The sequence below is a fragment of the Hyperolius riggenbachi genome, chromosome 11, assembly GCF_040937935.1.
Source record: "Hyperolius riggenbachi isolate aHypRig1 chromosome 11, aHypRig1.pri, whole genome shotgun sequence".
In the NCBI taxonomy this organism is placed as follows: domain Eukaryota; kingdom Metazoa; phylum Chordata; class Amphibia; order Anura; family Hyperoliidae; genus Hyperolius; species Hyperolius riggenbachi.
In genome coordinates, this window is record NC_090656.1 from 225,935,203 (window position 1) to 225,949,061 (window position 13,859).

Consider the following 13,859-nt stretch of genomic DNA (forward strand, 5'->3'; position numbering starts at 1 on the left):
CTGTTGCGCTTATCGTGTGTTGACCGCGTTTAGCTGTAGTGTAGTCAGAAGTTTATGTTAGAAAGCTTTGAATTACTTCTGTAAAATTCTTGTTTGTTAATTGTTGTTATAATTGATTTATTAATTTATGTGGCCATCATATGGCCAATAGGGGGGAAATGTGAGGTTTACATTAATATAGATATACCTAACTGTAGAATCCTCCTTGTATAATGAGACAGGTTCTCTTAAGTTTCTGTTATAATAGGAAAATAGACAGAAATCTGTTTCTCTCTAGCAGCAACTCAGAGCAATAGAAACTAGATAAGGGGAGTCTAATGATTTCAAAGTTTAATTTCCTCTCTCTATCTTAATAAATCAGCTGACTGAAACCAGATAATAAAGGACTTAGGACATGTCAGATAGATATGTATGTTTCTGCAGTGTTTAGCAAAATTATTAGCTGACAGGTATGAAAGTCAGAAATAGGAACCAATCACGCCATATTGTAATTATTAACTTAATGACATAATGCTTTATGTGACTATAATGCTATAAAAACTTGAAGTCTTTCATTATTAAACTAAGAAGATCTGGTTTGCAAACATGTAGCTGGTGTCCGTGTGATCTTCTTCCTAAGGGTCTAAAATTCGGAGTCCGTTAGCCAACGTATGAGTAGAGGTGTTTGGCCTCACTTTAAATTTATATTACAGGTCTTAGACTTCACAGTCTCATGCAGGTAGAAGGCATATTGTTATACTTTTACTCCAAAGTTGGGTTCCCTACATCCCTGCGAACCAGAGTTACAGGGGTGCAAAAGTGGCAAAATCCCCCTTAGGCTTTCATTAGGCCCCTATTTCACTTTCCAAAATCTCAAATCTTTTCAAAGGGCAATGGCTCAGCAGTGGCAAAACTCACCAGTCATGATCCCCCTAAGAGTCCCTACAATGCTAAAAAATTTGCCACTGCTGAGCCATAGCCATTGCCCTTTGAAAAGATTTGAGATTTTTGAAAGTGAAATAGGGAGCCCAATGAAAGCCTATGGGGGATTTTACCACTTTTGCACCCCTGTAACTCTGGTTCGCAGGGATGTAGGGAACCCAACTTTGGAATCCAAGTCTAACAATATGTCTTCTACCTGCATGAGACCATGGCTGCAATTTATGTTCGTCAGAATCTCCATCATTGACATTGCCTAAATAAACAGGTTTTAGGGAACCCAACTTTGGATTAAAAGTACCCATGGGTGCCAGGCTAGGTGAGGGTGGCAGGTGCAGGCAGGTGGGGAGAGACAGCAGCGGAGCCGGTAGCTTCACGTCCTGCTCAGGACGCATTCTCTGCTATACTAACAGTTCATGAATCATCCGGTTCTCTTTAATGAATCGGTTCTTTTTTTATGAATCGGCTCATTTTACTTTAAAATTGATTTTCTCAAAAAGTATAAGGTCTTTTTGAAAAAAAAAAAAAATGTTTCCTCTTGTTTACACTATTCCACTTAACATTCCCAACAATTTTGGTGTTTTTACTATGTAAGGGGACTTTGCTATTAACCGCTAAAGTCAGCGGCCATTTATGTCTATGGGCGAACCGAACTTTGAAAAGAAGTTCCCGGTTCTCTGCGAAGGCAAACCACCTGAAGTTCGCCTAGAACCGTTCGCTGGCGAACCGTTCGGGCCATCTCTACTCAGGAATAATGTGTATAAATATTCAGCATGTCACAGGGCGGTACAAGGCTCTGGAATAATGTGTATAAATATTCAGCAGGTCACAGAGGGGAGGTACGAGGCTCGGGAATAATGTGTATAAATATTCAGCAGGTCACAGAGGGGAGGTACGAGGCTCTGAAATAATGTGTATAAATATTCAGCAGGTCACAGAGGGGAGATATGAGGCTCTGGAATAATGTGTATAAATATTCAGCAGGTCACAGAGGGGAGGTACGAGGCTCTGGAATAATGTGTATAAATATTCGGCAGGTCACAGAGGGGAGGTACGAGGCTCTGGAATAATGTGTATAAATATTCAGCAGGTCAAAGAGGGGAGGTACGAGGCTCTGGAATAATGTGTATACATATTCAGCAGGTCACACAGGGGAGGTACGAGGCTCGGGAATAATATGTATAAATATTCAGCAGGTCACAGAGGGGAGGTACGGGGCTCGGGAACAATGTGTATAAATATTGAGCAGGTCACAAAGGGAAGATACGAGGCTCTGGAATAATGTGTATAAATATTCAGCAGGACATAGAGGGGAGGTACGAGACTCTGGAATAATGTGTATAAATATTCAGCAGGTCACAGAGGGAAGTACGAGGCTCTGGAATAATGTGTATAAATATTCAGCAGGTCACCGAGGGGAAGTACGAGGCTCTGGAATAATGTGTATAAATATTCAGCAGGTCTTAGAGGGGAGGTGCTAGGCTCGGGAATAATGTGTATAAATATTCAGCAGGTCACAGAGGGGAGGTGCGAGGCTCGGGAATAATGTGTATTAATATTCAGCAGGTCACAGAGGGGAGGTGCGAGGCTCGGGAATAATGTGTATAAATATTCAGCAGGTCACAGAGGGGAGGTACGAGGCTCGGGAATATTGTGTATAAATATTCAGCAGGTCACAGAGGGGAGGTACGGGGCTCGGGAACAATGTGTATAAATATTGAGCAGGTCACAAAGGGAAGATACGAGGCTCTGGAATAATGTGTAAAAATATTCAGCAGGTCACAGAGGGGAGGTACAAGGCTCGGGAATAATGTGTATAAATATTCAGCCGGTCACAGAGGGGAGGTACGAGCTTGGGAATAATGTGTATAAATATTCAACAGGTCTTAGAGGGGAAGTATGAGGCTCAGGAATAATGTGTATAAATCTTCAGCAGGTCACAGAGAGGAAGTACGAGGCTCTGGAATAATGTGTATAAATATTCAGCAGGTTTTAGAGGGGAGGTACGAGGCTCGGGAATAATGTGTATAAATATTCAGCAGGTCACAAATGGAAGGTACAATGTTCTGGAATAATGTGTATGAATATTTGGCAGGTCACAGAGGGGAGGTACAAGGCTCGGGAATAATGTGTATAAATATTCAAAGGTCACAGAAGGGAGGTACGAGCTTGGGAATAATGTGTATAAATATTCGGCAGGTCTTAGAGGGGAGGTACGAGGCTCTGGAATAATGTGTATAAATATTCAGCAGGTCACAGAGGGGAGGTACGAGGCTCTGGAATAATGTGTATAAATATTCCGCAGGTCACAGACGGGAGGTACGAGGCACGGGAATAATGTGTAAAAATATTCAGCAGGTCACAGAATGAAGATACGAGGCTCGGGAATAATGTGTATAAATATTCAGCAGGTCACAGAGGGGAGGTACGGGGCTTGAGAATAATGCGTATAAATATTAAGCAGGTCACAGAGGGAAGATACGAGGCTCTGGAATAATGATTATAAATATTCAGCAGGTCACAGAGAGGAGGTACGAGGCTCGGGAATAATGTGTATAAATATTCAGCCGGTCACAGGGGGAGGTGCAAGGCTCTGGAATAATTGTATAAATATTCGGCAGGTCACAGAGGGGAGGTACAAGGCTCGGGAATAATTGTATAAATATTCGGCAGGTCACAGAGGGGAGGTACAAGCTCGGGAATAATGTGTATAAATATTCAACAGGTCTTAGAGGGGAAGTATGAGGCTCAGGAATAATGTGTATAAATATTCAGCAGGTCACAGAGGGGAGGTACGAGGCTCTGGAATAATGTGTATAAATATTCAGCAGGTCACAGAGGGGAGGTACGAGGCTCAGGAATAATGTGTATAAATATTCAGCAGGTCACAGAGGGGAGGTACGAGGCTCTGGAATAATGTGTATAAATATTCAGCAGGTCACAGACGGGAGGTACGAGGCACGGGAATAATGTGTAAAAATATTCAGCAGGTCACAGAATGAAGATACGAGGCTCGGGAATAATGTGTATAAATATTCGGCAGGTCACAGAGGGGAGGTACGGGGCTTGAGAATAATGTGTATAAATATTAAGCAGGTCACAGAGGGAAGATACGAGGCTCTGGAATAATGATTATAAATATTCAGCAGGTCACAGAGAGGAGGTACGAGGCTCGGGAATAATGTGTATAAATATTTAGCCGGTCACAGGGGGAGGTGCAAGGCTCTGGAATAATTGTATAAATATTCGGCAGGTCACAGAGGGGAGGTACAAGGCTCGGGAATAATTGTATAAATATTCGGCAGGTCACAGAGGGGAGGTACAAGCTCGGGAATAATGTGTATAAATATTAAACAGGTCTTAGAGGGGAAGTATGAGGCTCAGGAATAATGTGTATAAATATTCAGCAGGTCACAGAGGGGAGGTACGAGGCTCGGGAATAATGTGTATACATATTCAACAGGTCATGGAGGGGAGGTGCGAGGCACGGGAATAATGTGTATAAATATTCAGCAGGTCACAGAGGGGAGGTACGAGGCTCAGGAATAATGTGTATAAATATTCGTCAGGTAACAGAGGGGAGGTACGAGGCTCTGGAATAATGTGTATAAATATTCAGCAGGACACAGAGGGGAGGTACGAGGCTCAGCAATAATGTGTATAAGTATTCAGCAGGTCACAGAGGGGAGGTATGAGGCTCGGGAATAATGTGTATAAATATTCAAAGGTCACAGAGTGAAGGTACAATGCTCAGGAATAATGTGTATAAATATTTGTCAGGCAACAGGGGGGAGGTACGAGGCTCTCGAATACTGAGTATAAATATTCGGCAGGTCACAGGGGAGGTACGAGGCTTGGGAATAATGTGTATAAATATTCAGCAGGTCACAGAGGGGAGGTACGAGCTCGGCAATAATGTGTATAAATATTCGGCAGGTCACAGGGGAGGTACGAGGTTCTGGAATAATTTGTGTAAATATTCAGCAGGTCACAGAGGGGTAGAGATGGTGCGAACTGGAAATTTTGGTTCGCGAGCCGCGAACGCAAACCCGCAAAAAAGCTTGTGAACCGGCGAACTTTGCGAACCACAATAGACTTCAGGCGAACTTGAAAAACTGCAAACTCTGTTTCTGGCCACAAAGGTGATGGAAAAGATGTTTCAAGGGGTCTAACACCTGGAGGGGGCATGGTAGAGTGGGATACACACCAAAAGTCCTGGGGAAAATTCTGGATTTGACGCACAGCAGGGTTATAATCCCTCAAAGGCAGAAATCACATTGCATTTCTAAATTGGAGGCCTAAAGTGCTTGAAAACACCTTGCGTGTGTATACATGGATCAGGTAGTGTAAGTAGTGCACTGCTTCACACTGACTGACCAAAATCAATGTGTAATGTACCGCAAACATATGGCCGTGCTGGTGTGCACATTGGCGAGAGTGCAGGTGATTGCAGCTTTCCAGCACAGATGCAGTGAAAGGTACTGACTGCTGGTATAATACAATGTTCAGGCACACAGATGCAGTGAAAGGTATACACCAGGGGTAGGGAACCTATGGCTCAGGAGCCAGATGTGGCTCTTTTGATGGCTACATCTGGCTCACAGACAAATCAGTAGGGGTTGATTCACTAAGTCACACTGCTCAAGCAGTGCATCTTAATGTGGCAGCGCAAGTCAAATTTTCAAAGTAGGTATGCTACTGCTGTAGCATGCACTACTAACTAACTCACACTCCCCCCAAAATGAACAGCTGCTTCAGCTGCCTGTCACTTAAAAGGCAGCCTATTGGGCCAAAGTGCGGGGATCTCGTCCTACAAAGTGAATAAACCCCTAAGTCAGCTAGCTAATTGTACAAGCTATTAGTCAGTATTTCCTGTCTGGCTCTCGGGCAAATTGCTGATGTTGCTGAAACCCAAGAGAAGCTGAAGACATGTCTGACACTTCCGTTGCCCGGTGAATCAACTGTATACACATCACCATGGCAACAATGGATAGCCCTCTGCTGCGCATGTGCAAAGTCCCAGTTTGAAACATATTGTATGGCTCTCACGGAAATACATTTTCAAATATGTGGTGTTTATGACTCTCTCAGCCAAAAAGGTTCCCTACCCCTGGTATACACTGACTGCTGGTATAATACAATGTGCAGTCACACAGGTGCAGTGAAAGGTACTCACTGCTGCTATAATACAATGTGCAGTCACACAGGTGCAGTGAAAAGAATGCACTGACATCTGCTATAATACAATGTGCAGTCACACAGGTGCAGTGAAAAGAATGCACTGACTTCTGCTATAATACAATGTGCAGTCACATAGGTGCAGTGAAAGGAATGCACTGACTACTGCTATAATACAATGTGCAGTCACACAGGTGCAGTGAAAATGTATGCAGTGACTGCTGCTCTAATACAATGTGCAGTCACACAGGTGCAGTGAAAAGGTATGCAGTGGCTGCTGGTGGTATGATACAATGTGCAGTCACACAGGTGCAGTGAAAAGGTGTGCTGAATGTGCTGGGCCTGGCACAGTATAGCAATTAGCAGCTGCAACAGACAGGGCTGTATATGCCACACAAAAAAAAAACATTAAAAAAACATAAGCTCTCAAAAGAGCTGTTTTGGTGGTGCTTTTCAGCAACAAATATCAGCAAGGAGCAAGCTAACAATACCTAACTAAGCTATCCCTATCCAGGGGAGGACTGGGACCTTTTGGCCTGGGGGGAAAACACAAACTAGAGGCCCGTTTTCACAGCAGCCCCAGCCTAAATTACATCACACACGATAGTCATATATACCGATAGTCACGTGGGAAATACAGCAAGGACACTCGAGGGACAGCGTGACAGGTAAAGTATACATGCACTGGCACCGGGGGGGGGGGGGCACATAATACATTTTGAGTTACAACGGTTGGGGTTTCTATGTCCTACACAAGTCCTGCAAGCAGCCCTTCTGGAGTCTAGGGACTGTCGAAAACTTTTCAGCCTAGACAATATCTTATGTAGCTGTGCACATGCAGTTAACAATGGTGAGAGACCAGACAGATTTTTTTCCCACGGACCCTGCAGGCAAGCCTCTGCTCTGTATCATGCTGTGTATATTTACTAGCTTGCCCGCCCTGCAATTGCTCTGTAATTGGGCGTTTATTTCCCTTATTCAGCCTAGTGCTTCACATTGCCTTATACAAAAACCTGAATTCACCATTCACAGTGCCAGCCCTAAATCATTAAATGAGAGGCAGCCTGGTGGGAAATCTCCCCCCTTCCCCCCTGGCCAGTCCTCCCCTGTCCCTATCTCTGCAGAAACCTCTCCCTTCTCTTACTAAAACAGCAGCACACAGAGTGAGAGCATGGCCGACGCTGCTGCCTTGTATAAAGGGGGGGTGGGCTCCAGGAGGGAGTGCAGCCTGCTTGGCTGCCATGTGCCTGCTGACTGTGATGTAGAGGGTCAAAGTTTAGCCCAATGATGTGGTATAGGGGGTGGGTCAAACTCGCTAAAAGTTCACGTTTCACCGCAAACGCGAACCTGTGAAATTCACGCAAACAAGTTCACCAGCGAACTGTCTGGGCCATCTCTACAGAGGGGAGGTACGAGGCTCGGGTATAATGTGTATAAATATTTGGCAGGTCACATGGGAGGTACGAGGTTGGGGAATAATGTGTATAAATAATCAGCAGGTCACAGGAGAGGTACGAAGCTCGGGAATAATGTGTATAAATATTCAGCAGGTCACAGAGAGGAGGTATGGGGTTCTGGAATAATTTGTGTAAATATTCAGCAGGTCACAGAGGGGAGGTACGAGGCTCGGGAATAATGTGTATAAATATTCAGCACAGGTCAGAGAATGGAGGTATGAGGCTCTGGAATAATGATTATAAATATTCAGCAGGTCACAGAGGGGAGGTACGAGGTTCTGGAATAATGTGTATAAATATTTGGCAGGTCACAGAAGGGAGGTACGAGGCTCTGGAATAATGTGTATAAATATTCAGCAGGTCACAGAGGGGAGGTACGAGGCTCTGGAATAATGTGTATAAATATTCAGCAGGACACAGAGGGGAGGTACGAGGCTCGGGAATAATGTTTATAAATATTCAGCAGGTCACAGAGGGGAGGTACGAGGCTCAGGAATAATGTGTATAAATGTTCAGCAGGTCACAGAGAGGAGGTATGAGGCTCTGGAATAATGTGTATAAATATTCCGCAGGACACAGAGGGGAGGTACGAGGCTCGGGAATAATGTGTATAAATATTCAGCAGGTCACAGAGGGGAGGTACGAGGCTCAGGAATAATGTGTATAAATATTCAGCAGGTCACAGAGGAGAGGTACGAGGCTCGGGAATAATGTGTATAAATATTCAGCAGGCCACAGACGGGAGGTACGAGGCTCTGGAATAATGTGTATAAATATTCAGCAGGTCACAGAGGGGAGGTGCGAGGCTCAGGAATAATGTGTATAAATATTCAGCAGGTCACAGAGGGGAGGTACGAGGTTCTGGAATAATGTGTATAAATATTCAGCAGGTCACAGAGGGGAGGTACGAGGTTCTGGAATAATGTGTATAAATATTTGGCAGGTCACAGAAGGGAGGTACGAGGCTCGGGAATAATGTGTATAAATATTCAGCAGGTCACAGAGGGGAGGTACGAGGCTCAGGAATAATGTGTATAAATATTCAGCAGGTCACAGAGGAGAGGTACGAGGCTCGGGAATAATGTGTATAAATATTCAGCAGGCCACAGACGGGAGGTACGAGGCTCTGGAATAATGTGTATAAATATTCAGCAGGTCACAGAGGGGAGGTGCGAGGCTCAGGAATAATGTGTATAAATATTCAGCAGGTCACAGAGGGGAGGTACGAGGTTCTGGAATAATGTGTATAAATATTCAGCAGGTCACAGAGGGGAGGTACGAGGTTCTGGAATAATGTGTATAAATATTTGGCAGGTCACAGAAGGGAGGTACGAGGCTCGGGAATAATGTGTATAAATATTCAGCAGGTCACAGAGGGGAGGTACGAGGCTCAGGAATAATGTGTATAAATATTCAGCAGGTCACAGAGGAGAGGTACGAGGCTCGGGAATAATGTGTATAAATATTCAGCAGGCCACAGACGGGAGGTACGAGGCTCTGGAATAATGTGTATAAATATTCAGCAGGTCACAGAGGGGAGGTGCGAGGCTCAGGAATAATGTGTATAAATATTCAGCAGGTCACAGAGGGGAGGTACGTGGTTCTGGAATAATGTGTATAAATATTTGGCAGGTCACAGAAGGGAGGTAAGAGGCTCAGGAACAAGGTCTATAAATATTTGGAAGGTCACTGATGGGAGGTGCGCACTCTAAAATAAGGGCCTCGATTCTGGTAGCTATGTGAGGTAAATAATTTTTGTAGGTAACATACCTCATGAGGTATTTTCCTCTTTTTTTTAGCAATTCTGAAAGAATTTTCTCCATTTCCAAACATGAGGTAAGACATGAGGTAAATGCATAAAGTGAGGTAAAACTTGAGGTATTTCAGCAGTAAATAAATAATAGTAGTCTTTAAGGGCTCATTCACACTAGTGGCATCTTTTAGATTTTTTAAGCGCTGGCGATTTTCAAAACGCTTTTGCAATGATTCTCTATGACAAGGTTCACATCTGAGCTGTTCGTTTCTGATCCGCTCAGATAAGCGCTGCAGGGGCCATTTTTGAGACAATTTTGCCTCAATGGAGGTATAGGAAAACGCAAAACGCTCAAAAAATCGCTTTGTGCAGCGATTGCGCGAGCATTTTTTAAGAATAAATGCACTGTATTTATTCTTTTCCAGATCAAAGAGTTCACTTCTTGACTGACGTCAGGAAGTGAAAATACGCAATCGCTTTACAAAAACCTTCAACGCACAGAAACTGAAAAAAAATCACGTCAAACAACGAGCGCATGGTCATGCGAGCAGAATGCATTGTGCACGAGGCCTAATTGTCTTCAATAAGTTAGGATAGTCTTTGGAAGATGTGTATTTGATTATGTAGCAACCTATGAAAAGTATATTTATAGGCATCCCTTATAAAAAAAAAATCCAGTAAATATTTGGAGTTTTATTTCTACTGTTCTTTCCTTTTACACAGTCTGTATAGGAACTCCACTAAAAACTGCAAAATGCATACAAATTGACCTTACCTCCAGGTACAGGCAGATCTTGAACTGATCGGTAAATTATGTGCTAACATGCCCGCTAAAATTTCCATGAGAATAGCTATTTTCGGGAAATTACCTCATGAATTACCTCATAATTTACCTCATGAGGTAAAACATGACTAAAACCTACCAGAATTGCAAAATATTACCTCATGAGGAAAATTACCTCACATGAGGTAATTAGTTATTAACCCTACCAGAATTGAGGCCAATGTCTACAACAATTTGAAAGTTCACAAAGGTGAGGTATGAGGTTCTGGAATAACGAAGCAGGTTATTTTGGCACTTGGTGCTAAGCGCCGAGCACCAAAGCTTGGGCACCATCATGGCAGCAATGCTATTACATAAAAGTAATTAAGGGCTCCGGTGGTTGCCAGACCCCGAATTACATCTCCCCCGAGTTACGACAACTCGGAGGAGGAGGAATAGTATTTAGCGTCGCCGGGGAGTTCAGCGGCAACAGGGAGAGCGGTCATTCAGCTCGCCCTGCACCGAACTGCCCAGCGCCCAAATAATATGTACCCCTGGAATAAGGTCTATAAATATTCGGAAGGTTACAAAGGGGAGGGACGAAGTTCTGGAATAATTTGTTTACATTTAAGGCAAGTGACAGAGGGGAGGTACGAGGTTTAGGAATAATATGTAAAAAATATTCAGCAAGTCACAGAGGGGAGGTACGAAATCCTCAGCCATCTAAACCTTGTTCAGTTCATTAAGATTCATTTAATTCCCACTGTCTGTAGAAACTGCCTCTGTCACCCATATATCTTACAAACTGTACTGCATGTCACATTGTCCTCCATTACTCTACTCTGTACAGCTCCATGGAACATGTTGGTGCTTTTTCAATAAATAATAACAATGCAAAAAAGAACCATACATAGCCATAGATTATTTTCTGTCAAAACCGCATGTTAAGGCTTATACACACATGCAACTATTACACTCAACTATCGTCCAAACTTGGTCTATTGGACAACAGTTGAGCAAGTGAACGTGTAACAAATGACTAGACAAGTAACTGACAACAGGCGCTTTGTCCAGTTCAACAGGTGGGTCGACTCACTCGACTGTTGGGCTGATATTGTGCAGTTGGTTGTGTGTACAAGTCATTTGAACGACTTGTACTTGTTTTGAATGTGGCCATATCGTTCAGGCCATCATTTGCTTGTATGCAAATGAGCTGGTTGTTCTATTGGTTGATGCGCAGAAAATATAAGTCATGCAATCTCTTGGTGATGTGGTCGGTCATGTCGTCAGGTTGTTCGTGCGGAAAAGTTGCACATGTGTATGAGCCTTTAACCACTTCAGCCTTCAGTGTTGTTTCACCTTATGCATCCGAGCAACGTTCACCTCCCATTATTTCTCCAATAACTTTATTACTACTTATCACAATGAATTGAACGATATCTTGTTTTTTCCGCCACCAATTAGGCTTTCTTTTGATGGTCCATTTTGCTAAGAATTATTTATTTCTAAATGCATTTTTATGGGGATATTAAGAAAAAAATTGAAAATATTAATTATTTTTCAGTTTTCAGCCATTATAGCTTTAAAATAATACATGCTACCATAATTAAATCCCATGTATTTTATTTTTCCCATTTGTCCCAGTTATTACACCATTTAAATTATGTCCCTATAACAATGTATGGCATCAATATTTTATTTGGAAATAACGGTGCATTTTTTCAATTTGCGTCCATCACTATTTACAAGCTTATAACTTAAAAAATTATAGTAATAAACTCTCTTGACATGCATATTTAAAAAAATTCAGACCCTTAGGTAACTATTTATGTTGTTGTTTTTTTTTTTTATTGTAATTTTTTTTTTTATTAAAAATGTTATTTGGGGTTTTTTAGAGTGGGGAGGTAAACAGATACTTTTAAATGTAATTGATTGGGTATATTTAAAAAAAAATATATGTAGATGTAGTTTTACTATACGGCCACAAGATGGCCACAGTGATTTTTTTGTTATTCATCCTGTAAGCGAGAGCTCTCGCTTACAGGATCTGAAGGGATGATGTGACACTTTGAAAAATCGTGGCTTTTCAGAGAAACCGTCAGTTTTTCGTACGGTGACACAGATCAATAAATGGGAACTGTGTTCTCATTCATTGATCTCCGGGTCTGCAGAAGGCGGCAGGAGCACGCGCGGGGCCAGCGGCAGTTAGTGCAGCCTATCTGGACGGATATATCCATCCAGATAGAATGAAGTGGTTAAAAATATCAGCTGTGAAAGCGTACAAAGAGTACAAATCAATGGAATAAATATAAATAGATGACTTGAAAATATTTTTTCTTCATGTAAATTATACTCACTGTTGAGTTGTATGGGTATAGACAGTGTACCTCCCCCATCAGTTGATGCTGCCCTAGCCTGAGGATGAGAAAATAAGCAGCTTTATGAAGTATTTATGTGAATAATCATCTTAATTCTTACTACTAATAATCCCCTCATCACATTCTGTGTGGCTGACAGTTCCCTATAGCACCACTCTGCTGAGAGGAAGAAGTGCTGACTGCACTACATCTGACAAACCTCTCACATGCTGCCCTGAGCATTTAATGGAAGCTGAGCAGGAAGAAGGCAAAGACGTGGGAAGAAGGAAAGCAGAAGCTGATTGCTTAGTCATTTCCAGACATATTAGGATCGATATTTCCGCATATCTGCAGATGTTACAGTGTAATTCTACATAAGAATGGACTTTCTGCTGCAGTGTTTGCACACAGTATTTTTCTCTGTATCTATAGAGGCTTAGGATGTACAGGTCCACTCATCCGACATAGAACAATTGTACAGTCTATACTTAAAGGACAACTAGTTTGAAAAGTTTTAAAATTTAAAATACATGCATATAAAATGCACATCTCCTCCAGAGAAAAATGCACTATAAATTGCTTTTTAACAGTTAGCGGTAATGCGGCTATTAACCAATTAATGTAAAACCTACAGTATACAGTATCTACGCCCTTGGAGACTTCATCGTAGCTCCACGGGCGTAGATATACGTATCTCCGCCACAACCATTTGGCCATACACGCGCTCCCGCGCCGAAAACTGAGAAATCATTAATTTTTAACGTACCACCCAAAGAAAGTGTAATTGGTGGCGAAAAAACAAGGTATAGATCATTTTGTTGTGATAAGTAGCTATAAAGTTATTGACAAATGAAAGGAAGAAGCACTGAAATATGTAAATTGCTTTGGTCCATAAGGAGAAAGACCCCTCAGTGGTAAACTGGTTAAAGGACATGACTATGACTAATCGATTCTGATCAATTACCCCGGCGGTGATCAGAAACGATCGATTAACGATAGTGCCCATTAATGATTGTATCGTTAATGGGCACTTTTAGGTAAGATACTGGGGGGCTTCTATTGTTTTGAGACACAGCGCCACATATCACTTATTGCTGTAATAATAAGGGGAACTACAAATATAATCCCAAGTAAATGGGTATTTTTTACTTCTTCCCTATTTAGAACAAAGGGTAAAATTAAAAAAGTTTAATAGAATTCAAAGTCATCTCCAAAATATCTCTAAGAATCATTCAAATTTGGGGAAGTTTTTAGGAGATGGTTTGAAATTCTATATAAAAACTTAAGAGTCCAACTCCATGCAACAATCTCTAAACTCCTTAATATATGGAGGGGCACAAAGCAGAGATGTCCCCTATCCCCCCTCTTCTTTGCCTTAGCTTTGGAGGCTAGTATTATAAGGTCGAAATGGGCTTTTTGTATTAATATGTGGA

General features: G+C 42.2%; 1 protein-coding gene across 1 annotated transcript in view; it reads right to left on the reverse strand.

The window, feature by feature from the left end:
- Positions 1-13,859, reverse strand: part of LOC137538168 (pancreatic secretory granule membrane major glycoprotein GP2-like) — a 169,926-nt gene that overhangs the window by 25,111 nt on the left and 130,956 nt on the right. The window contains exon 8 of the mRNA XM_068260193.1: positions 12,427-12,484. Within this exon, the coding sequence (XP_068116294.1) occupies positions 12,427-12,484 (58 nt within the window). The remainder of the gene's footprint in view (positions 1-12,426; positions 12,485-13,859) is intronic.